The sequence below is a fragment of the Crocodylus porosus genome, unplaced genomic scaffold (assembly GCF_001723895.1).
Source record: "Crocodylus porosus isolate Cpor-Errol unplaced genomic scaffold, CroPor_comp1, whole genome shotgun sequence".
NCBI classification, from domain to species: Eukaryota; Metazoa; Chordata; order Crocodylia; family Crocodylidae; genus Crocodylus; species Crocodylus porosus.
In genome coordinates, this window is record NW_017728949.1 from 1,475,657 (window position 1) to 1,498,527 (window position 22,871).

Here is a 22,871-nt window from a genome sequence, read left to right on the forward strand (position 1 = left end):
CTCTAACCCAGAGCACCTCAGAGTGCCCCCCCTCTACCCCCTAAATGAAGAACCTCCCTTGTCTCACAGTTGGTCTTTGCCTTCTTCACCTTTCCGACCTTCCTTCCTCCAAAGGAGTTGAACTGAATTACACTCTGCTTTCACAATCCAGGGAGGGTAAAAGGTTAGTGCAGTGCAACAGCTGCTCGCCCAGCTTTGCACAGCCTGGGCCAAGGCATGTGCTTCAGAGCTCACTTTAGCTGGGCTCCGGGGCTCCCCTACCCGGAGGGCCAGAGCACAGGATAATTGTGGAGGTGGCTCACAGCAAATATATGCGCCTGGTCTCATTCTTGCCACCAGGTGGCACAATGGGATGCCAAACATCTAGTCCCACCTATCTCCCCTTCCCCCTCTTCCTCCTGCTTTCCTACCTATTATATTCTAACCTCCCCACTTCATACTCTGCTCTGTGCTATCCTTTCACTGCACCTGATGAAATGAAACTGGGTTCATGAAAGCTTGTGCTCTCCCTGCATGTATCCTATATAGTTAGCTTACAAAGGTGCATGTCTACCCTGCCTTCTGCCTGACTGCAGACTAAGACTGCTAACTACCTCTGTAAACAGGTTGTCAGCCGCCTGGCACAGGTTTCCAATAAAGCAGCCTCTCCCTAGGCTGTAGGGTACTTCCTCAAGCGCAGCTTGCCTTTCTGCCCATTGCTGCAGCTAGCAAGAAGGCAGAGAAGCCCTGCTGTGCAGGATAGGGTCCTACGGCTGGGTAGGACCTACTCCCTTCCCCACCCCGCCCCAGAAAGACCTCAGAGGGTCTTGTTCTTGTTTCACCAGCAGTTCTGGGCTGCTGCAGGAGTCACTGCATGACATTTCCCAGCTTGTCTACGCAGGAGTTCAGAGTAAATTTCCCAAAAGGTCTCTCCCCTCTCTGCCTGCATCTGTCTAACGCAGGGGCAGGCAACCCCCCAGCACAGGTGCTAGTGTGGCACATGAAAGCATTTTGCTTGGCGCACACACCTTGGGGAGGATGGTGGGGAAAGGGCCAGGGCTACGCTGCCACAACAAGGAGTGGGCCCCTTGCAGCTCCCCCACCATCTGCCCCAGCATGCCAACATCCTAAAAGTTGAGGTTGCACGTGTTTTTGGCACTCTGCCCAAAAATCTTGCCAACCTCGAATCTAACAAGAACCCTTGTTCTGGATGAGCTCATTCCACACCAGCCCATCTCAGGGCCTGATTGCCCCCCTCAACACACACACTTTTGTTATTGCTAATACCCACGCACAATGAGTGGAAAGCACTCACAACAGGAGCAGCCTGTGGCAAACGGATGGGGACAAAGCACAGTACAGGGTACTGCCAGACTCTCTGTAGGCAGTGTTTTGGTGGTATGCGCCAATTTTGTCTGCAGAGGATGCAGCCCTCTGCAACGCTGCCCGTGGAAGGTGGTTGATCTACTGAAGAAAGGGGCCTGCTCTGATGGAGAAGGAAGAAAGGCTATTCTTGGAAATTGCATCCTGACACACTCGGCCCCAGGTTGCCCCTGCTGCCTGGTAAGTCCATGCTTCTATGGGCTGGGTGCTCCCCACACCCACCTGCTCAGACCTTGCTACTTACTTTTGACCAGCTATGTTTTACCAACAGGAACCTTGCTGTGTTCATTGCATGGAGCTGACCAGGATGTTTGGTCCCAGCCTCTGCTGAGATGGGTAGAGAATGGGACACAAGAATTTTAATGGAGGAAAAAAAAAAAAAAAAAAGGGTTGCTTTCACACTATGACAGTTTTGTGAAAAGCATCACATTTTATTGAGCAGTTTTCAGGTTATTTTCCTTTTTTTTTTTTTTAGTATGGAGTTTTTTTCCTCCCCACCCCCCAAGAAAGACTTTGAAAATATTGCAATCTCTCTCTGTTGCTCTTGTTCTTTTTGGCAAAATTCTATCATGGGGCCAAGTGAGCCACACATTTTTACGAGTAGGCTTGTCATTCCAAAACCCTTCGATTGGGGACCATCAAACATCTGGCCTATGGGCTCACGGAGGGGTTTGGAGTTCAGGGACAGGGCAAGCAGGGGTCACCATAATCCATGGTACAGTGCCCCAGTAGGGATTAATTTGGGTGGGGTGGGGTGATGGCTGCATTCACCTCCATGCTACCACCACTTGCCCCATTGCTGGAGGTGGATCCAGATCCAGACCACAAGGAGCCCTGTGCTCCAGATCCTTCCCAAGGGGCGAGTTTGACATCCCTGCTGTAACCCATTCATTTTAATGAAAACTGCGGTTTAAAAAGTTCACAGAGATGTCAAAACTCAAAACATGAAACTAAAAGGACTCCACAGTTCTGCTGGAGAGCCCAAGTCTCATAGTAGTGGGCTGGCAATGTGAGCTAATCAGGACCATGACAGCACTGGGCTTCTCCCCTTGCACAGGATCTGTGAGCTTTGTTAAGAACAACCACTTTCAGGCCTTCCCCTTATCAAGGTCAAAGCCCTTGATCATCAGCCCTGGTTTCACAAAAAGGCAAATTACTATACCCAGGGTTCATTCAGAAGAGCAGCGAGAGAAGTGGGGCTGGAATCAGGTCACCTATTCGTAACACAGTATCCAGACACTGGGCCACCCAGATGCTTACCCTAGTAAAGACTGATAGCACAGATGTCCACTGCGAGCTCAGCATTTGAAAACAACCGAGGAGAAAACTTGACGTATTAGCTAATCCCAGGATGACTGGAAGCCACCAGCAGAGACAGGAAAATAGCCTATTTACCAGAACCTGGTGAGACTTTGCATGGAAAAGCATGTGCAGTTCAAGACATCTAGTAGGACACCTGGCAGAACTCACACTGGTCCAGCTGCAGAAAGGGACTGCTAAGATGATTGAGGGAGGGAAGAGCCAGTCTTACAAGAGGGGACTGGAAGAGCCAGGTTTATTCAGCCTGATGAGGTGGAGGGTGAACAGGGATGTGATCACTCTCCATTAATATACTTTGGGGGTAAAAAACACCACTTCCCCCCTTCCTAGGTTAAGTCAAAGGACAAGGCTGGAACAGTCAAATAAGACAAGTAAAATGTGACAACATTCAGATCAAGCAAGGGGGAAATCAATATTTCCTTCAAGTGCAAGTTCAGACATTTTTGAATACTAGCAGATTGACTCCTGGAGGCAGAATTGAACACAATATGAATCTTGAATCTGATCCAGTCAGGCAAAGCCTGTAGGGCAATTCATAAGTTGAAAAGGCTGTGGGGATCCAGAGAGGCATCTAAAGCACACATCAGGCAGAGAAAGGTGAAGCAAGTTGTCCAAGACTACAGCAGGCAGAACAAGGACTAACCCTTGGACCAGGACTTCAGCATCTCCCGTCTTCCAGTTTAGCACCACAAACACCAAGTATGTCTCATACTGTGAGCTAGGTAACAATGAGAGGACTCCACATTCTGAAACTAAACTGGCTTTTTATTAAGATAACTATTTACAGCAGACCTGCAACTGCAGCCAGTGTTCCAGCCACAGGCACAAAACCTGGCATCCTCTGTCCTCCAGCAACAGATGTGCCTCCATCCTCGCTCCAGGCAGGGACCACCTTTGTCCCATGCTTGTACAACATGGAGCACAATGGTTCAAGTCTGGGGCTCCTAAGCCATGTGGCCTTTCAGGAGGACAGACTTCTATTTGTGCCTCAGCCACCAATTTGCTGCGTGATGTTGAATATGTACCCTCAGTTTCTCTTCCCACCCTTGGCTCCTTGGAGCTCTTGTGCTCTGACAGTTGCTTGAATTCTTTTGTGTGACAATATTTTCTCCATGAAAAATAGGCTTTTGGACCAATACAAGCAGTCTCACCAACTAAAGATTTGGCATCCTTGGAAATTGAATCACAAGGGAGTCAAGTACACAAAATTAGGTTAAAAAAATTTAGAAACCAATTAATAGAAAATTTAGAAACTCCCTCATGATCCTGAGGAAGTGAGGGGTGTGCATGGGAGTGGGGGAAGCAGAAGTCAGGCATGCTGCAGAAAGGCACCCAAGAGACACTTCTTCCTTTCCCCTCAGCAGTAACCCTATGTTCACCTGAACCCTGCCCAGCTCAGAGGTTTACCTGTTGGGAAGGTTTGAGTGTTGGCAGCCCTGGGAAAGGTGCTGCTGCCATGGGTGATCCCCCCACCCCCCAATCTGGTACTTTTCTGCCAATCCCAGGGGCACTCCTGCTGAGGAGAGACTAAGAGTATGAAAACCACATGTCCCAAGGCCTTCCTGTGAGCATGGGCCATTAAAAATCTTGCAGAAGCCATCCAAATGCTCCAGATGAGCACAAGGCCTTGAGACACTAGCTGGGCCTTGAACCAAGCACTCCCTCCAACTCAACATCATGGATAGGAACCTGGATATGGTGGCTCAAAGCCGCCTGGGGCAACAAGAGCCATTCTTGCCCACCTGACACAGCCCCTAGGAGGGCTGGAAGTGGCAGTGAATCCTAGGTTGAGTCCCCAGCTCTGAAGCTCACTCACTATGTGGCTTTGACACTCCTGGCTGGTTTCAAGCTGCTCAGCAGCTTTCACAAGCTGAGGGTTTTCTCTTGTTTTGGTGGTATGTGCCAATTTTGTCTGCAAAGGATGCAGCCCTCTGCAACGCTGCCCGTGGAAGGTGGTTGATATACTGAAGAAAGGGGCCTGCTCTGATGGAGAAGGAAGAAAGGCTATTCTTGGAAATTGCATCCTGACACACTCGGCCCCAGGTTGCCCCTGCTGCCTGGAGCTGGTAGGTGAGCTCTTTGGAAAAATCTGTGCCTTAAGTCCATGAGTTGCTGATATCTCCCTGCCTTAGGCAGAGTCATGAGCATCTCTTTATGGATGGCTGAGAAGGGCTTGGGTACCATGAGGTACGACTGTCTGGATAACTCAATAGTCCTGTCCAGGGCTGTCAGACATCCAGCCATGCTCCTACTGCTGCAGTGCAATGTGTATAACATTCCTGTTACCTGCTAAGGTTGGGGAAGGGCTTTGCCCACTTCACTAGTTCTCTGGTACCTGCTGTATGGTGTTTGCACCTGGGAGTGGCCCAAACTGTCTCAGCACCCTGGAGGAATCTCCCCTCTCCCTGCCCTTCCCAGAATGGGATTGGTCTGAGGATAGCGGCATTTGCTCCCTCTGGATTCTTCACTGACAGCTCATCACTCAGCCAGGAACTGGCACCAGGGGAAGCATTTGGAGAACAAGCACCTGTGCAGGAAGAAGCTGATCCAGTTCCAGTTTTGTCCGCTCCTTTGGCCCATGGGGATGTATGACTCAGGCAGGTCACCCAGACATTTGTAATCCAGCACTGCCTATTTATTAGGATAATCAACTGTTGCCACCACTGTCTCTGACTTGTCCCAAGACTAATGTTACATTAATGGGTCTCCTCTGGTCTGCCCTGAGGCTCTGCTCCTTTGCGTCACTGCTGGCTCCAGCTGGCTGCCAGGCTTAGCTGTCAGGAAAGATGTAGCTGTACTGATTTAAGATGTACTCCACAATCTGGTTCTGAAAGACCATGTGCATTGCCATGTTTCCCTCCTCATTCTCTGGTCTCAGAAGCGTGGGCCCAAAGACAATAGCAATGCCTTGCACAGACATCCGATTCTCCTCCTTGTGATCAATCACTCTAGAGAGAGCAAGAAAAGCACACAATAACTGATCCAGCTGGGAACTTCTCTGAGAGCTGGGGCAATCTTTTGCTGTATCCCTCGTCTCTGCATTTCTGATAGGAACTGGGAAGAGACTGAAACCACAGCTGATTGGAGTCCAGACAATGGCTTAATCTAAATCTGTTTTGCTGCAGTTATCTCAGGAAACAGCAGAACCCCCTGCCCTCCCCTCTCCACCTCAAAAAGAAAGAAAAAAAAAAAAAAGAAAAAGCAGAAAACAACTCCCCAAACGTCCTTTACTGTCAGAACAAGAGAACAGTGGAAAAAGCTGCCATACATAGAATCTCCTTCATCACAGGTTTGTAAAAAGAAGTCAGGGAAGTGTGCCTCTAGGAGGGTTTAGACTAGCCTGTGCAGTGGCTTGGGGCCCGAGGTCCCTTTCAACTCTGGGATTCTACAGCTAAGAAGAAGCTGCCACATCATGGCAGGGGTAGTGGGTTAGGGTTAAGTGCAGAAGTGCATGCAGGAAGCCAGCAGCAGGACTGTTAAAAAGAAAATACCAATAAAAAAAGAGCAAGGTTCCCTCCCCGCACCGCCCATTAAAATTAAAAGTGCCTGCTTTCCACTGAACATTGACTTTTCAAAAATAAAATCAGGAAGTAACCTAACATACAAAATATTTAAAGTCATAAACCACTATCTGTCATGGTGCTTCATGGAAGTTCAGTTGCCTCAAATTCCCATTCTCCTCGAGAGGTTGGGCACCCTAACTAGACAGCATCCCCTAGGGTGATGAATGGTCAGTCTCCCACATGCCTTGGGAGTCTATGGTATGCTGATAACCTTTGTCATCACAGGGGATGCTGCTCAGTCAGGAAGCCAGGCCCATAGAAGAGAACCGAAGTATGAAGGGCCCCTGGATACAGCTCCCATGTTGCAACATTTCCAAAGTGAGATATTTTTGTTTATGGCTGAAGGATTTTTTTTTTGGTTTGGTTTGTTGTTTGTTTTTATTTTTTGTGATATTCAAGGGTTTTGTTTGGGGGGAAGCATTGTTTTATGAAACACTGACAAATAAAAGGGGGTTTTTTGGTTGAATTTTTCCTTAGGGAAAAACATCTATAAACAGCTGCAAGTGAATACCAGGCAATGGGAGACCAACATCCAGGTAAGTGGGTGTGCAGATCCCACAGGGCTCTCAGCACACAGACCTAAGAAAGACCCTTGCAAAGGGAGCAGCCAGAGAAGATTCAGAGGAGCCTGTTTTCTTCTCCCTTTCCAAAGTTCTGTTTCTACATTTGGCTGCTTCAGATTGCAACATGTCCCTACAAGTCTGGCCCTATAGTTCTGCCAGATTTGGCCCATGATCCTATAGCTATCAGCATACCAGCCTCTTCCTCTCCCTTCCTGCAGCCAGCCAATGGTCCAGGGCCCTGGCAAGAGATGCTGTTGCTGACTGGGGGAAATACAGTTGGGATGCAATTGCTGCTCTACCTGAATTTTAAAACTAGCCATCTGGGAAGGGCACTGGCATTTGTATTCAGGCAGCCTGGCCAGATCAACTGACTTCATGGATCATTATCATCTATCTGACTTCTGCTAATACCTCTCTATTCCACAGGTGTTAATGACTAGTGACCTACCTAAACCATGGTAGAAGTTCACAGTGCAGACTTGCTCTTTTCGACACACGCTCCTTCACCCCCCACTCCCACTGCTGAGTGGCTGAGAGGTGAACACCATGGCATTAATTGCCTCTTGGCCACTCAGCTGGGGAGAAAAGAGCAAGATAAAAGGTGCTGCTGCGCTGCAAACTTCTGCTGCAATTTAGGTAGGTCCCTATTAATGACCTTCTCCCCCTTTTTAATACTCCTGATGTTCCACTATTCAAATTATCCTTTCTTCTGCAACTTTGCTGCATTAGAAGAGAGACATTACCAGGAATGGCTATTTCACAGCCCTCCAGACTATTTTAAGCTCTATAAAAACCTTAACTCAAGTGTAGTAATATTAAACTCAGGTGTAGAAATGACTAACAGTGAAGTACTGGAGCTCTGTCAAGACACTCAAGAAGGCTAGATATAATTACAAGTCTGAATAAGAGATATATGTTTAACTATAATGCCTACAGGACTAATGACAAAATCTTTTGACTATTTTTTGCTTAGTTTGTTGTGGGTTTGTTTGTTTTTTTAAACTTCATCTAGTAAATTAGTGCACATTCCAACAGTTTTATTGGTTTTTGCTTTGATCTTAAAACTGAATAACATAGTACTAGGCCCCTAGTCTATTAGATTCTCTTTAATGGGAAAAAGACATGTCACGTTATGTATGATGAGGTACCACATCACTTGTACCTCCCTTTCAAAAAATCCTAGATCCGCTCATGAATTCAGCTTAAATAGGGCTAAGGAGGGCCAAGGTAAAGGTAGTGTCACAGATTCTGCATGATGAAAGGCCAGGCAGAACTGGACTATAATACACGGATGCAGGAGTGGTGCTTCTGAGGAGGCAATCTGGGAAGCATGTCCATGCAGTTTACAGGGCTGGGATGCCAGATGTGGCTGGGACTTACCTGCCGAGATGCCGGAAGAGAGCCTTCATGGTGTCATGGTTCGGGGGTGGGAGGGAATACACCAGGTCACGGACACACTTGATGCGCTTCGTCGGGTCATACATTTCTATGGCCAAAAGGATAAATGGGTCAAGTTGCCCGAATACCAGACTGGATGCCAGAAAAAAAAAAGTCCAAGATGGGGACCCTGTGTCTACTTCTCCTGGCCTTACCATACACTACCTTTGCAACCCCCACGGACACAAGTCCTCACCTGGTATGAGACACCATAGTATTACTGATGGTGCAGCAACACAGAGCAATCTATAAAACAAATGTTAAGGACACTCCTCTAGCCTATCTTGCAGGAGTGCCATGAGGATGAATCCACATGTCCTAGTGTGCTCAGAGTGGGAATCAGACAAGAACCTAGATATAGGGAGTTGAATCTTCCCTCAAGGAACCATGCTAGCTGTCACTACAGGCGGTGGCTCAGAAGTCATAAAAAAATCCTCCTCCTTTGTGAGAATTTGGGTTTGCCTAACAAACTAAGATCCAGCTGGTAACAAGCAGGTTCAAAGCCATTCCTGCCAAAAACAACTCAAACACAAAACTGCTTGGTCCATATTCATAGCTAACTGCTTGAAAATCAGACCATGAACGCAGACAGCTTCGGTGCCTTGGGCCATGGCCTAGATCAGTAGTGCTCAATATTTTGCCCCAGCAGGTTGGATGGGCAGTGCCTAGTTGGTCCTGGGGCCAGAACCGGCTGATGGTCCCAATCTGGCACCCAGGGTGGAGGTACTGGGCACCATCTGGCTCAGGGAGGGCAGCTTGGCCCTGACCCAGCCCTGCAGATGAAGGAAGTTTAACCTGGCCCTGAAGGGGAGAAGGAGCCATGGCTCCTTGGGGTGCAGGAAGGGGAGGGCCATGACCTGGTCCCAATCTAGACACAGGGGAAGGGGGCATAGCTTATCTCTGACCAGCTGCAAGGGGCTTAGGAATTTGGGGGGCGGGGGGGGGAGGGTGTCCATATTACATTGCCACTGCTCCATTGACCCATAGGTAGGCCTGCAGGCCAGATGCAATGGCTCCATGGGCCTCATTTGGCCTAAAGGCCAGAGGTTGAGCACCTGTGACCTAGACCCACAACTCCTGGCTCTGATTTGTGCTTCTGAGGTGCGACCTTCCATGCAGCTGTAGTGCCACTTCCTAAACAAGTCAGCTTAAACACAGGGCCAGGGGGCTTGTTCCAAGGAGCAGAGCTATTTTACAGAACAGCGCCAGCTGCCAGGCTATAAACAAACTCCCCCCCAAACACACATCAGAACTATGGTCTGCACAAACTGGCCTAAATTTGTGCCAACATTTTGTGACTAAACCCCACAGCATTAGTGGCAACTGAAAAGCTCTCTAGAGAGTCTACCAAAGCCTTTTCCAAGTTTCAGAGACAGGACCAGGATTTGTGGGTGAACAGTGTGGAGGGGGTGTGGGGGGGGCAAACATACTGGGGAAATCCTGGTGGACATGGCTCTGCTGGGTAGAACGCTAGCTAAATGACACATGCAGCATGGACAAGCAGGGTGTGGTTGGCACTTATATCCGTACTTATGGCAGTGATGAATTTATCAAAGTGGCTGAAAGGAAAGAGGGGCTCTGGCAGCTCGCGGAAGAAAAGCTTCAAGGCTCCTGTGATAACATGCACATCTTCCCACCGGCCGTCATCCAGGTCCAGATGCTCATCTGCAGGGAGAAAATGGATACACGAGACCAGGGATTCTCAATTCTTTTGATCCCCCAGCCCAACTCCATTCCCTTGCACAGCCCCACTCCCCTGCACTCGCAAGACCCGTCTTCCCTCCTCCTCCACCTGCCATCCCCCTACACAATCTTGTGCACAGCACAGGCAAGAGGAACCTGGCCCTGAGCGTCCTGGACCAAGCCACTAACTCCTATGTCTATCACAGAATTCTGCTGAAGAAGACAGACAAGACAGATGTCTCATCTTTAAGGCTGCAAGTGACAGAGCCCATCCTTCCCTAGGCCCCTTATTCCAATGTTCGGTCACCCTCAGTGCTGACAGTTTGCACTTTGGTTCCAGTCTGGGGCTTTCTGGATTCAGCCTCCAGCCCCTGGATCATGTTTCACCTTTATCTGATACATTGAGGAGCCCGCAGCCATCAGCAACCTCCCCTGTGCTGGAGATCCATGGCCAGGTTTTCAAAGGGCCCACTGTGCCCAGCTACCTTTAACAGGTGTCTACACAGGACCTGGCCTTTGCAGGATGTGCTAAAGTTGCTTCTTAACTTTGGTTTTCATATATGGAAGGAGCTCAGTGCATTTAGTCTCTCATAGATAGTTTTTTCCTGGACATGTCTTCTTTTTGGGTCTTCCAATCTCTGTCCAGGTGTTTTTTTGAAATATGAACAAGTGTCTGGGATTTTGCTCTGCTTAGCATCAGTTTTGCCCTAGCAGGAGCTGCTTGGGGCTCAGGCAATTGGAGGCAGGGGGCACCATGTCTGTGTGCATGCACACACACACGCAGGTGGCTAACATGCAGCTGGATGCAGGTAAGTCTATGAGGAATGGGGGTTGGAAGGCCAGAGCTCGGACACTATCCAAGGGGGGCTTATTAAGGCTGCATACACACATTCAAACAGAATCGGGGAGAATTCTCCCAGGTGTGTTCCCCTGGTAAAAGAAACCAAGCCAGAGCTGCATGTACAGACGTTTGCAACCCAAGCCCCCTGAAGACTGGAGAGCTTACAGTGCTGATACTGTCCCCCAACCTGGCTGCACATCTCAGCATGCTTTGCCATCTTCCTTAGTCTGCCTGGCAACAGCTCTCCGATTGGCTGACCCAGACTGCCCATGGTCAGGCCTATTTCCCTGTAGCGCAAAGTGGGGATTGCGAGGGGGTGTGCACTGTTCTCTGCTGGATCAGCCGAGTCCAGCAAGGGATATAACATCTCCCTAGGAAGGAGGGTCTGGGAGGACTATGTTCTTTTCTGAGACAGGACACAGCATGTATAGACATTTGCTCTTCCAGGATAAACTCTCCTGAGAGTGATTTAACTCTGGTTGTTCCCAAGTTATCTTTCTCCTGGAGCAGTCATTTTTACTGTGGGAGAAAGTCTGAATATCTGTACGTTCATGATTTCTCTTGGGAGAGCAGCAACTCTCCCAGGAGAAAATGAAGTGTCTATATAAGACCCAAGAGAGCTATGAAACGGTAAAAAAGCCCAAAGAAACCAGTCCTACCATGATCCACTTTGTAGCGCAGTTTTTGTATTGTTGCCAGATTTCCACTTACTCGATACAGCCCATCAATGTCCAAGCCTATCAGACCAAAGAGAAAAACCACCTTTTAGATCCATCCCTAACCAGGCAAAGGTTAAATGAGGAGGAGGAATGAATGTCGAGTTTCATACACAGAACAGACTGCTGGGGTATGCCTAATCTACAGCTAGGGTAGAACTACAACAGGTTGGCATGCCCAAAACTTAATTAGTATGGGTAATAACTGCAGTGAGTTTAGGCTAGCCACCTGACTGAGTACCCCAGCAGACTTGTTCAGCTGTTACTGAAGCTCATCTTGCTGTATTCTCCCCAAAATTGCTACCTGAGCAAATTAGATCTAGAATTAGATCTAGTGCAGATAGCTCTTCCAACTGCAGTGAAGACAGCCCCATTTGCCTGATGTGTTGGGCTCACACTGAGGGAGCAGTGCTTTGGAGCACAGCAGAAAGGGTTTAAGACTCTGCATCACACACATACAGTAGAGGGGGCAATCAGAGGTGAAGGCAGATTGGGAAGGTTTTGAGCATTTGATGATACAGCGCACAGGCAGGAGCATACTGTTCCAGTGATTACAGCAATTGGCTACAGGAACACTTGGGAAGCAAGCACCCTGATCTGCAGCCCCTCTGAGCTTTAGCCAGGGTTCACCAGTCAGTCAGGTGGGGGTACAGTGCCAGTGATGATGTAGATGGGCCCTTCCTCTCCATTACACAAAGGTAGGGATTCCTTTTTGGCTCTCCCATCATGCCAGTCTGCAAGCCTACCTCTGTTTTCCACCGTCTGGATGCACTGGTGCACGAATTTTGGTACCATGCTCCGTTCTCGCTCACACAGCACTTGCAGAGAGCAGCCAAACACCTGATCTGAAAAACAAACCACAAGACCCCAACCACATAGGTACGCAGCTGTAGACCAGAGGGTCAGCTGAGAATCCTCAATTCAGCTGAGAGGAATGAGACAACCCTGAAGGAGCCAATCTAGAAGGAATAATCGCCACAGATATCCAAATACCTACAAGAGGCCACCCTAGCTCAGAGAGGCAAGCTCAGCCCAAGACACTGCTTATGCAAGCAGTGTTAGCAATGCCCATCACTCATCCATATATTCCTGCTACTTAAGGCCACTATGGTAGCACCTTGGACGAGGGCCCCACTGTGCCAGATGCTGTACAAACAGAATTCACAGACAATTCTGGCTTCCTGAGTCTAATGGCTTAGCTATGAGCAGCAAGCTGGAGGGCAAGTGGTCTTAGTCACAATGGGCATTAAGCTGGGGGCTCAGGGAACAGTTAGAATTAGTGTAGTTTCTCAGACTAAAGACAGTCAGTTCATACAGTATAAGGGCAAATGGGACAGTTCTGATCAGAGGGGAGTTGGAGGCTTGCCTAAGATTTGCCTGGGTTCAAGTCTCTGTTCTGCCACCGATTCCCTAGAGGACCTTGGGCAAAGCATTTAGCCTCTTTGGACAGACAGGGAACGTGCAGTACCTGAAGTCTGCTTTACACGAGTGTATAAGTATAAATACATTTCAGGGACTGAAAGGTGCTCAGGTCCTACAGCAGTGGGAACCGAAGTGGCACATATAGATCATGGGGCTGGATCTTGCCTCTGCACTGGCTACAACTTCTGGGTAAAATGAAGTGTCCATCATCCTACAGGGGTGAAGGATGGGCTACACCACATGCACACCCCATCACCCCACTATGTGCACTGTGAGTGTGCTTGACTGACTGACCCACCCTCTGCACCAACAGCTTAGCTCCATGATGTAGTTTCACTGCTAACAGCATTTGAACAAGAGCCTGAGGCTGAGGGATATTTCTTCCTGTACCCAACAGGGCGGAGTCAGCCATATCCTCCCACCCCTTGAAAGGTAGTGGTGGTGTCCCCCATCAGGTACTCACATGGGATGCCAGGGGAGCTGAATGTCTAGCCTTCCTGGGCATAGGCAATCGTTTAGACTTTCCCCGTTTCCCCCCAGATGGTTGTGCTAGAATCCCCATAGCTCCTTGAATAAGGGCTGTTTCTTCTCCCACAAGACATCCCCCTTCCCTGTCTCCCAATGCGGGCAGTCTGGCCTATACCTTTGATGTATCCTCGCTCCCGCAGGGACTGCAAGGTTGGCCGCCGCTGAAGGAACTTGAGCAGCTTGTTCCGAACCTTGTTGGAGTCACTCTCAGAGCTCGTGGTGGCAGCTGACAGCCCAGAGCCTGCAGGAGACAAGGCAGAGCTAGTCAGAGGGAAACCTCCAGCAAAGCCCCCACACTGAAGAAGGATAGCAGGGGGTCTCTGGGCTCAGCCCTGGACTGGGACACACAGGAGGCGGCACCCCTCAAACAGGGGGGAGTAAGGATGCCCTGAACCAGCTCTCCCCAACTTGCTGGCTTAAATGGAGCATCTTTCCCGCAAGTGCATCTCTCCAACTTGCCAGCCAGGGTGACATGGACTGGGGTAACAGGGAGAGCTGAGGGTTAGAGAGACAGCAACAGCTGACAGGAAGAAGAGACATCTCCCAAGTCCTCCCCTTCTACTGGAGGAGGATGGATCCCACCTGCCTGCTCGCCTCCTCACCAAGGGCAGTGGTAGGTTACCAGCACTCTGGCACATCCCATCCACACCTACCTACCAATTTGGTAGAACCTCCTTTTTGGAATCTGTAGGATACATATCACTTTCCCTAATCCCACTGCTCCTAGAAGCCTGATACCATGGAACACCATGTTCCAGCTCCTCTGTCAAAGCAGGAGACAGTCCCTACCTCATGTACCCATGAACAGTTGGCACATCTAGTGCTGCTGCCCCATCATCCTCCCCAGCAATGGAAGACAGCTTTGCAAACAAGTCATATATGTAGCTTGTTGAGCCAGGTGAAACCACCTGCCTTTACATCCCTGTCTTGCCCCCTTACCAGGAAGTCTTGTTAAATGGAGTGCAGCAACTGTTATGGAGCTGGTGCTGCCCACTCTGGGAGTATAAATGGGCTCTAAATGAGCCACATGAGCCTGTTAAAGAAGTCCTCTGCTCTATGCTGTTCTCTACAAAGTCTGGGCACACCAGGGCAAGGCCAAGATGGAAGAGAGTCCTAAACCTTGGAGCTGCTATGGAAACTGAGTTACATGGTGGCTCTGGGGAGGCTGCCAGAAGATAAATGGCTGCTCGTGCTGGTTAGAGCAGCCTCTGAGTGCCCACAGCCTTGACTCCACATACGAAGTTACCTTCACCACCCACTCCTGTGACCTCTGTGCTACCTCCCAGGACACAGCTTGGCATATAGCCCTACAGTTCCACTGCTTAGCCTGAAGAACCTACACGGCAGGCCCCAGGGCTCAGCTGCATGTTCCCAAAGGGCATCAGATCATTAGACTCAGTACGATGCATCTACAGCCAGTAAGCCTGAACCAGAACGATGGGTGTGGATGCATACAGTGCTGGGACCTTAGCCTGAGCAGTGATGCACCTGGCAAGCTACTGCCTTCATGTCTCAGTTACTAACCTGGAGTCCTCTTCTCTTCATTACTTCCTAGTCTTTCTTTGGTTGCATAGTCTGCTGCAATTTCATCAGCATCCTCCAGAGAAGAGTCTGTGGACTAACACAGGCACAACATGAGATTTATTTTCCAACCCCCTCCTAAGTACCCAGTATGGCTCAATTGCATTGAGCCATACTGGCATACAGTATGCATACAGCCATACAGACAGGGAGCACTATGCTCTCACCAAGAGCCTGAGATGCACATCAGTGCTACACTGGAGAAAGACCACAGGTAAGTTGGAAATTCTCACCCGACACCTGAACATGTTGGGTGCTAGTCCATTTAGAAATAGTCACTGGGCCTATATAGCCTTTGGTGGCAGGAACTGTCTTGCTGTGCGTTAGTGCACTGCCTAGCATAACAGAGCCCCTGTCCTGGACCAGGACTCCAAAGCATGACTGCCAATAGATGACAATAGGGTTATACCTGAAACTTTGTCCCAAGCTCAAACTCAGTGGTGGGGAGCAAGGGGCATCCAGTACTTCTGAGAACTCCTGAGGAAGGCTGGCTGGGATGGTTTAGTCAGGGTCAAGGACAATCCTGCCTTTGCCAAGGGGGATGAACTAGATTACCTCCTGAGGTCCTTCCAACCCAACCTTTCCTGGGAACCTGAGGTCATCTGAAGGGAGCTGCTAGTAGCTCAAGTATCTTGAAATCTCACTTGAAAGACTGAACTCATTAAATGCGTCTGAAGATGCCACATTGTAAACATAGCTTTGTCCAAGGAGCTGGGTTGGGGAGAGGGAGGGCTGGGTGACCAGGGGTGCAAAGCAGAAGAGGGGATGGGGAAGGAAACAAGAATAGGAGCTGCAATGGAAAAAGACTACTGCCCTTGTTGAGGATGCTGGCATGGTGCGCAAACCACATTAGAGAGATTCAGATGGGTCTAGGGCCCCTCCTCAAATTGCAACAAGAGCTCTGCAAAGTTTTTCTGAACAAAATGACCTGGCCCCTGTGCGAGTGTGAGATGCTCCTGCTGCTACTTGGTGGAGGGATCCCACACTTAGTGCCCAGAGATGGCTTGCCCTAAGGAATCACCATGTATATTGAAGCCAAGCAAAGCGCATCCTCACCAGTTGGCTGATGGTCTCAGAGATTGCCTTCTGCCACGGGGCAATGATGGCCTCAGAATCATGCTGGATCAAGAACTCTGAGCCGTCTCGTGTCTTCAGCTAAAAGGAGAAGCATCAACATTGTCAGGATTAGAGATACTGTGTAGTCAGTGGCACATGCACCCGAACAGGGAGGAAAAGGGAGAAGTTTGCCCCAAGAAACCGTGCATTCTGGTTTGGCAACAGCCCTACTGTTGGTCATAGGGGGAAGAGCAGCTTTTCCCTTATACAGCTAGGGGTAGCCTGACCACATGGTCAGGAACCAACACGCTGCCCTGGCCTGGATGCATGCAACAGGGCTGCTCTGCAAGTGCTGTCCCAAGCAGGATGGGACAACACTTACAGAAGCAGGATGTCCCAATTTCTGTGTCAGGTCACAGCCCAACTTTATGCCTTTTGCATGCCCAGATTCCTGCTAACTTTGCTAGGCACACAATGGATACAGGAGATAGCCCAAAGGCCCAGCAGGCATCTTGGGAAGTCACAGCTCCAGAGGCACTTCTAGCTGAGACCGTAGTATGAGAACAACTCCCAGCTTCGAGGATGGCAGCCTTGCTTCAGCCTCCCCCTAACCCAGGCTCTGCTTCCACACTGAAGCCCTCCTGGCTCCTCCCTTCACGCAGCTGCTTCTTCAGAGGCATACCTGGTGCTGTCCCTCCCACCTCTGCCCACAGTTAGTTGAGATAGTGGTAGTGGATGTCACCACCTTGGGCATCCTAATTATTTTGGTCTCCTTGTTCATGTCTGGTCTCACTTGCCTCCTTTAGACTGCAAAGTTGGAGAGGCAGGGCTTGCTGCTTGATAATGCTACACTGGTCAGCACCATCAGGATCTATCTCAGCCATCTTGGTGCTAATAATACCAGATAATAAGCCACAGCTATATCCTTGGTTTGCTATAGAGGCTTCAGGTTAAACATCCATCTGCAGTTTGGTCCCACAGCCAGTCAGCATCCAGTCACACCAGCAAAAGACCCTATATTTACTAAAATGACCAAGATGTTCTTCTGCTCAAGAGAGAATCTTTGGGGAGACGCACACACACACACACGACATGCCCTCCTACAGCAGTGGAGGAGCTGCCATTTTTTAACCTCTCTTCCCATGAAGTCTGGGTGCCCCTCAATAACAGCACACAGCCTTGGGACACTTGACACTCACTTTTAAGGCTGAGCCTACACTATAGGGCTGCTGCTACTCAAACTGTGATGCTCTCTTTGTAGATGCATCCCTGTCAGCAGGAGCTTCTCTGCCACCAGAGCTATGCCAGCTTCCTCAGGTGGCAGCTGTGATGGTGTTTGCACTGGGGGTTTTGCAGCAGTAGTACATTGGGTATGGAGCAAGAGATCTCCATGCCCACCCCTCTGCCAGCAGAATTCTGTATTGTAGACAGGACCTAACTTAAAAAGGAAGAAGGGTGACTGAAGAGCAGCCAATTTTGGTGTCTCCAATGGAAGAGTGCCTGGTCTGTAAGCCTTTTTATAATGATATAATGCCTTTTATAATGTGTGTCAGTTCCTCCCTGCCCTCTCCCCCCGCAATATGGGTATATTGGTATACCCCTCATGTTAATACAGCTATCTGAGAATAAATGTGCCTTCTATTGGTATGGCTATTCCCAGACAGGGTGGGGAAGCAGTATATACTAACTGAACCTCTTCCACACAGTAGTGGGGTAGTGGGGGAGGTCATCAAGGTGCTACCCCAGTGCAATTAAAATGGTATAATCTGGTATAGACAAAGTCCAGAGCCACAAGTCTCCTTTGCATTTCACATTGTGAAATACTTTACACCAAGGCAAAGCGAGGGACAGTCCTCATTTCACGGCCGCAGGGAGCATTATTGAAAGGTTTTGTAGAGTCAAGTACACTATTACAGTTTCTCACCACTAGGTGTCAGTGGAGCAATTAATAGCCTTTTTGCATTGAGCAAATGTCTGTCCCAGGATAATTGTGAGTACATGGCCCTTACTCCATTTGTAATTTCACCCCAGTTTTTCTTGTGGTCATTCTCTAGTGATATAGAAAAAATACAGAGGTACAAGGACTGGAAAATGTTTACTACAGGTGGAAAGGGCCATAGAGCCATACGAGAGCAACAAGGGATGCAAAAGGAAAACAATTAGGTCAGAATGCAAAAATAAGTCCCTTTGCCTGTATACAAATGAGAGGTATGGGGAACAAACAAGATGAGCTGAAAGCCATAGCTTATGAAAAGTCCTATGATCTGATTGCTATCAGAAAGACTTGGCGGGACAGCTATTTCAACTACAACATAAAGGTTGAAGGATATATTGTTTTGGAAGGACAGGAATGGCGGGGGGGAAGAGGCGGTGGTGTCAAAAATATACACACTTGTTTTCTGGTTTAGGAGGAAGGGGGTAAAAGATCATAATATATTTGGGTGAAGATGAAAGATACAGCACCAATATAACGGTGTGGATTTATTGCCAAGTCGGGCAGAAGAAATGGATGATGCACTTTAAGATGATGATAAAATTATCCAAAAAAGTTAAGAGATAGTACTGATGAGAGCCCTTGATTTTCTGGATAGCTGGTGGAAGAATAATACAGCCAAACATAACATGTCAAGCAAGTTTTTAACTTTTGTGGAAGACAACTTTGTTCCAGAACGCTAAGGATGCAACTAAAGGATAATCTATTTTGGATCTTGTCCTGACCAACAGGGAAGAACTGGTGAAGGATGTGAAGGTGACAGGAAACTTGGGGGGCAGCACTCACAGCCTGAGAATTCATGATTCTGAGATGTGGAAAGTATAAAGTCCGCAGAACACAATGGATTTCAAATCAGGCAGATTTCAACCAGCTCAAGGAAACGGTAGGCAAGGTGCCATGGGAGGACAGACTAATGGCTAAAAGGGGCCCAGGAGGGCTGGGAACTTTTTAAAAGGTACAATATTAGAAGCTGTTTTGATATGAAGGAAACACAAGACAAACAAGACCAGTGTAGCTGTACAAGGAGCTTCTAGGGTGCGTCTCATATACAAAAGGAAAGCGTACAGGCAATGAAAAGATGGGCAGGTCACCAGAGAAGCACACCAAGAAACAATAAGAACTTGCAGGGACAAAAACCAGGAAGACAAAAGTTTAAAGCCAGAATTGGCACAGTATTCAAGATGTGAACACACAATGGATTTATAAAAGAGGTATAATGATGCTGTCAGATTTGTTTAACATTTTCTTAAAAATTCCTAACATTTCTTGGTACTAGAGAATTGGAGAGTTGCTAATGTGACTCCCATATTTAAAGAATGCCCTAGAAGGGAATCAGGAAAACTGCTAGAAAAATAATAGAAGTAAGAATTATTTAACACATGGGTTAATGCGACTTGCTGGGGAGGACTCAACATGGCTTTGTTAAAGTAAAGTATGTCTCACCAACATACTAGAAGTTCTTTGAGGGTGTCAATAAACAAGTAGATGGGATGATCCAGTTGACAGTATATCTGGACTTCCAAAAAACCTTTGACAAGTTCCCCCATCAGAAGCTCTTAAAGTTAGGCAGTCATGGGATTACAGGGAACATTTGCTTATGGATTAGTAATTGGTTTAAAGATAGAAAGCAAAAAGCAAGTATAAAGTGGGAAGTTTTCAGGATGGAAAGAAGTAAACAGCAGGGTCCCCAAGGATCTGTGTTGGGACCAGGGCTGTTTAACATATAAGTGATCTGGAAAAAGAGATGAGTAGTGAGGTGGCCAAATTTACAAATGACACAAAATTATTCAAAGTAGTAAAGACCAAGGTGAACTGTAAGGAAAAACAGAAGGATCTGGTACTACTGAGCTAATGGGCAACTCAATGACAGATGAAAGTCAAACTAGATAAGTGTTAAGTGATGCACATGGGCAAAAATAATCCAAACTATAACAACAGTATGATAGGCTCTACACATGACCTCTTACCACAGATGAGAAATATGGGAATTGTTGTGAACTGCTCACTAAAAACACCACCAGAGTGCTCAGCAGCCATCAAGAAGGCAAAAAAAAAAAAAAAAAAAAAAAGGGAATTCCCTTATTAAGAAGGGAATTGTAAACAAGACTGAAAGCATCATTATGCTCCTTTATAAATCCATGGTGCATCTACACTTTGAATACTGTGCTTTAGTTCTGGTCCCTACACCCCAAAAAAAGAAGGGCAGCAAGGATGATTAGTGGTATGGAGGGGCTTTCATATGAGGAGAGACTAAAGAGGCTAGGCCTGTTAAGTTTAGAAGAGAGACACCTAAGGAAGTACACGATAAGGGTTTACAAAACACTAAGTGGTGAAGTAGATAGGGATTTATTATTTGGCATCTCTCACGATACAAGGACTCGGGGTCACAAAATAAAAGTAGTAGGAAGTAAGTTTAAAATTAACAAAAGGAAGTTTTTCATACAGCGTATAATTAAAGTGTAGAACTCATTGCCACCACATGTTATGGACAGCAAGGCAAGAACAACAAGAGGTTTAAGTATCTTGGCCAGAATAAAAAGACCAAGGAAGCTGTGGGCCCACTGTTAAATAGCCAAGGCAAACTCTTAAGAGAAGCAGCAAAGGAGGAAGAGCTGCTCACCAGCCACTTTAGTTCAGTCTTCACAAAAGAAAAATTAAGTTGCACCCAGACAGCTAATAAGGATTATCTTGAAGAGGAAGAGCCAGGGAACTATGTATCAGCTAGTCTCATCTCAATATATGGGAAGTTATTCGTTACTCAACCATATCATAAGGAAGTCCATATCTGAGTATATCGGAAGGAAAAGCTGATCATGAGCAGCTAGCATGAATTTACTATGAACAAACTGTCCCGAACAAACTTGAACTCCTTTTTTCAACAAGATAACTAGTTGGGTGGATGAAGGGAATGCAGTGGATATAGTGTATCTGGACTTCAGCAAGGCTTTTGACAAAGTCCTACATGGCCTTATCAAACAACTTGAATATGCGGGCTAGAATTACAAGGCAGACAGACAACTCGCTCAATAGCTGCAAGTAAATGATAATTATAAATGGTTCCATGTGAAAACAGAGTTCATTTCTCTCTGGATTCCCACTGGGGTCAGTCTGTCCTAGGCCAAATACTATCAACATATTTATTTAATGATCTGGATGCTGGAATAGAGAGTTTCTTAAATGTATTAGCAGGTGACATGAAACTGAGGAGGACTGTGAACACACTGTAGGACAGCAGCACAATTTGGAAGGATCTTAATAGATTGGAAACCTGGGTTTGAGCTAAGAAGGTAAAGTACAATACTGACAAATGCAAGATTTTAGACCATGCATAGGACTGTGCAGCATGAGTTATGGATGACAAGCAGCACTATAACTCGATCAAATACAGCATAAGAAAACTGCAGGAGAAGTGTAGATGTCAGGCTTGGCCATCTTCAGGAAATCTGAGTCAAAGCTGCAGAAAGATGACTGTACAGCAAGCCAAGAGCCTATATCCTAAATACTCTGTATTACAACTGCATCCTAAAACATTAATAACCAAGGTGACCATAAGTATTAATAGTTATTTTGATACAAGTGTATTTTACTAACATGTTTAAATGATTATAGACACAGAGGCAGCTTTGAGGATGGAAAGAGCAAAGCAGCCTTCTCAGGCCACAGTAAGTAACTGGCAAAAGCCAAAGGGCAAACCTCAGTGGGAAATAAGACATCTTTCTTTCTGCTATCTCAAAAATGTTTCAATTGATTAACAAGATCTTGATTAAAAGTAAAGATTAACTGATGATTAACAGACTGGGGTCAGACAACCCAGTCGGACTAGATGATCTACTCAGGTCCCGTCCGACCCTAGAAACTATGAAACTATGAAACCCAAAATAAAGAGCCTTAGCTAAGGTGATCCCTAGACCCCTTTCCCAGAACCATTAAAATCCAGTTTCATCCAGTTCCAAAAGTTCCTGTGAAAAAAAGAAATTTAAATAAAACCAATCCAAGATCAATTATTAGCATGTATAAATGTTGGGCATGGTGCAAGCGACAAAATTAGACTTTTCCTGAAGCCCAGAAGAAAAAACAAACAAAACCTAACTCAGTGAGAGTCCTCAGCAAAGACACCTGGCCAGCAGACCTGTTCCTCCCAAATCCAAGGCTATACAAGCCTGGTCTTTATTAGTACCAATACATCTCTGCTACTGCACGCCCTAAGAAAACTTCTGAGTTGTGACTGGAATGGTCTCATTGATCAATTAACCTCACTCCTAGCCATGAGTTGACTCAAAGGAAACAAGGTGCTACACCTCAGGAAAAACAATCAAAAACACAGATTCAAAATGGGTGACAATTGGCTGGATGGCAGCATTATAGAGGGAGTCTTGGTGGATCGCAAACTCAGTATGGTCTGCAGGGCAACACAGCTGCACATTAAGATGCATGCAATTTTGGGCTGCATCAATAGGAGCATTAAGTGCAAGATATGAGAGGTGACAGCATCTCTATTTGGCACTAGTTAGGCCTCATCTTGAGTACTGTGTGTGTGGCAGAAAGCCACCTTGGTTTCTCCCCAAAATCTCTGCCCTGTGACAACGTGATTAGATGGGCCAGCAGAGGAGTCACACCTCAGCCTGCTTCTTTAGGTAACCTGAGCTGGCTGCATTCCTGAGGGAGGGGGGAACCTGCTCCCTCTGCCTAGGTGGCTGGCATCAGCCACCTGGGTGAGGGGCATCTACCTGGGGAGCTGGAATCTGCCTGGTAACAGGTGATGTATTTCAAATTGGTTGGCTGACAGCCAACTGGGGCTGACCTCCA

General features: G+C 47.4%; 1 protein-coding gene across 8 annotated transcripts in view; it reads right to left on the reverse strand.

The window, feature by feature from the left end:
- Positions 1 to 4,738: 4,738 nt before the first annotated feature.
- ARHGAP27 (Rho GTPase activating protein 27) overlaps positions 4,739 to 22,871 on the reverse strand; it is a 71,194-nt gene continuing 53,061 nt past the window's right edge. For all 8 annotated transcript variants that reach the window (XM_019554458.1, XM_019554459.1, XM_019554457.1 and 5 more), the window contains 8 exons: positions 16,073 to 16,171; positions 14,960 to 15,053; positions 13,551 to 13,676; positions 12,232 to 12,330; positions 11,429 to 11,506; positions 9,776 to 9,910; positions 8,189 to 8,294; positions 4,739 to 5,630 (listed from right to left, as the gene is read on the reverse strand). In XM_019554458.1, the coding sequence (XP_019410003.1) occupies positions 5,453 to 5,630; positions 8,189 to 8,294; positions 9,776 to 9,910; positions 11,429 to 11,506; positions 12,232 to 12,330; positions 13,551 to 13,676; positions 14,960 to 15,053; positions 16,073 to 16,171 (915 nt within the window). In that variant the 3' untranslated portion in view covers positions 4,739 to 5,452. The remainder of the gene's footprint in view (positions 5,631 to 8,188; positions 8,295 to 9,775; positions 9,911 to 11,428; positions 11,507 to 12,231; positions 12,331 to 13,550; positions 13,677 to 14,959; positions 15,054 to 16,072; positions 16,172 to 22,871) is intronic.